The following is a 1,717-nucleotide window of genomic DNA, read 5'->3' as shown; positions in this document are numbered from 1 at the left end:
ATGGATAAAATTCTAATTCTTCCTCATATATATGACTCAGCAGATTCTCCATTGATAGCAACAGTAAGTAACACTACTTTGTCAAATTTGCTCGTGGAAAGATATGAAAAATTCAGTTCGTTTACAATACTGATCATATATCAATGAGCTTGCTTAGGTAAATCATAATTGTGAACACTTCAATAACAAAGAAACTACCATGCAAGAGTGGGGGTTCAATATCAATTTTGAACTAATCTTGCTGCATTTTCAATCTTGTTTCATACAATAACTGAGCAGGGTCTAGTTTAGTGCCACTTGACTTGAAAGTCTAAATTTGGACTCACACGGTTGGTCCGCCTCCGGTATCTTCCTAGAAAGGATTTCTTCCTACACAAGTGTCCCGGAGAAAAGTACACAGTTGTACGGTCTTATCACTGACATCCTTTGATTTAAGCCTATCTAGGATATGATTAAGGATGTTTGCATCCAAACTAACTTTAATGAACAAGGAGTAACAAATAATAAAAACTAGCATTATCAATACGTAAGAAATACATGTTCGAAATGGAATTAAACAAAAGAAAATATCAAATGGAATCTCTCAATATCATCCAGCTTTTTCTTGTTTCTACAAATAAACATTATCCATAACCATCATCCATTTCATTCGCCAACACTATAAATAGCTCTTCATTGTAAGCTCAAAAAACACATTCAAAAACAGTTTGCTAATCTAAGCTTTCTCTTGCAACCCATTTTCATCAAATTGCTTTTTGAAAGTCTTTTACTTCTGAATTCCCGCATTTTGCCTTATTTTCCATCAGTTTCTTTCTTTGGTAGATGTAAATTAACAACTGACATTTATATCCGAAGTACGTGGTTATTTGCATCAGGGAAAAAACATACCCTTATATAACAGTGCTACTGTACTAGTGACATTTTCTTCGCAGATAGCAGTAATTTGAGAGATCGTATTCGAAATGGAGAGAGTTGCAAGGCTAGCTGGACAAAAGGCAGTGGTCATATTCAGTAAGAACTCGTGTTGTATGAGTCATTCAATAAAGAGTCTTATTATTTCCGAACTAGGTGTTAATGCAGCCGTTCATGAACTTGATGAAGACCCAAAGGGAAGAGAAATGGAGAGAGCACTTATAAAGAGAGGGTGTAACCCTGCCGTCCCTGCTGTGTTCATCGGCGGTGAATTGGTTGGTGGTGCTAGTGAAGTCATGGCACTTCACCTTAATGGCTCACTAACTCGTCTTCTTAAACGTGTTGGTGCCCTTTGGCTGTAATCAGAAGCCTTCGGCAAAAAAACTTGCACTCATGATCTTATGATATATGTGCGTGAATGGAGAATTACTAGCTATATATAATAAGTTTTCGGCTATGTAAAACATCTATATTTAGTTAAAAATGCATGTGATAATCATGTTTTATGAGGAATAAAGTTTAAGTTTAAATTGCTAGTTATATATCATAATTATTTTCTTTTTCTTCACCGGTTTAATATTCTCGAGAAATTTGGTCGAGAAATGGGCAATTACACGGGAACGTTAATCTTGAGATTAACCATGTATGGATGCAATCCTCATGAAAGGGGTCGTGGCATTGACCATGAAAGATGCACCATTCCCCTCCGGTATACCGCAAACAAACTGAACAAGATCTACTTTTTTTTATTTTTAGATGAAAGAGAGAATTGTATTTAGAAGAAGAATGTACAGAGTTATGCTAC

The 1,717-nt window shown here is 35.6% G+C and overlaps 1 protein-coding gene across 1 annotated transcript; it reads left to right on the top strand.

Moving 5' to 3' along the window:
• Positions 1–673: 673 nt before the first annotated feature.
• On the top strand, positions 674–1,452 carry LOC113361670 (monothiol glutaredoxin-S7-like). The gene has a single exon (XM_026604838.1). It carries the CDS (start codon positions 963–965, stop codon positions 1,272–1,274), a length of 312 nt encoding a protein of 103 aa, XP_026460623.1. The 5' UTR covers positions 674–962; the 3' UTR covers positions 1,275–1,452.
• The last annotated feature ends 265 nt before the right edge of the window (positions 1,453–1,717 follow it).

This window comes from Papaver somniferum, chromosome 3 (genome assembly GCF_003573695.1).
Source record: "Papaver somniferum cultivar HN1 chromosome 3, ASM357369v1, whole genome shotgun sequence".
Classification (NCBI taxonomy): Eukaryota; Viridiplantae; Streptophyta; class Magnoliopsida; order Ranunculales; family Papaveraceae; genus Papaver; species Papaver somniferum.
This window is presented reverse-complemented; position numbering and strand designations above follow the sequence as displayed.

Excerpts from the sequence above, each read along its gene's own strand:
- LOC113361670 (XM_026604838.1), top strand. The coding sequence starts at position 963 with ATGGAGAGAGTTGCAAGGCTAGCTGGACAAAAGGCAGTGGTCATATTC.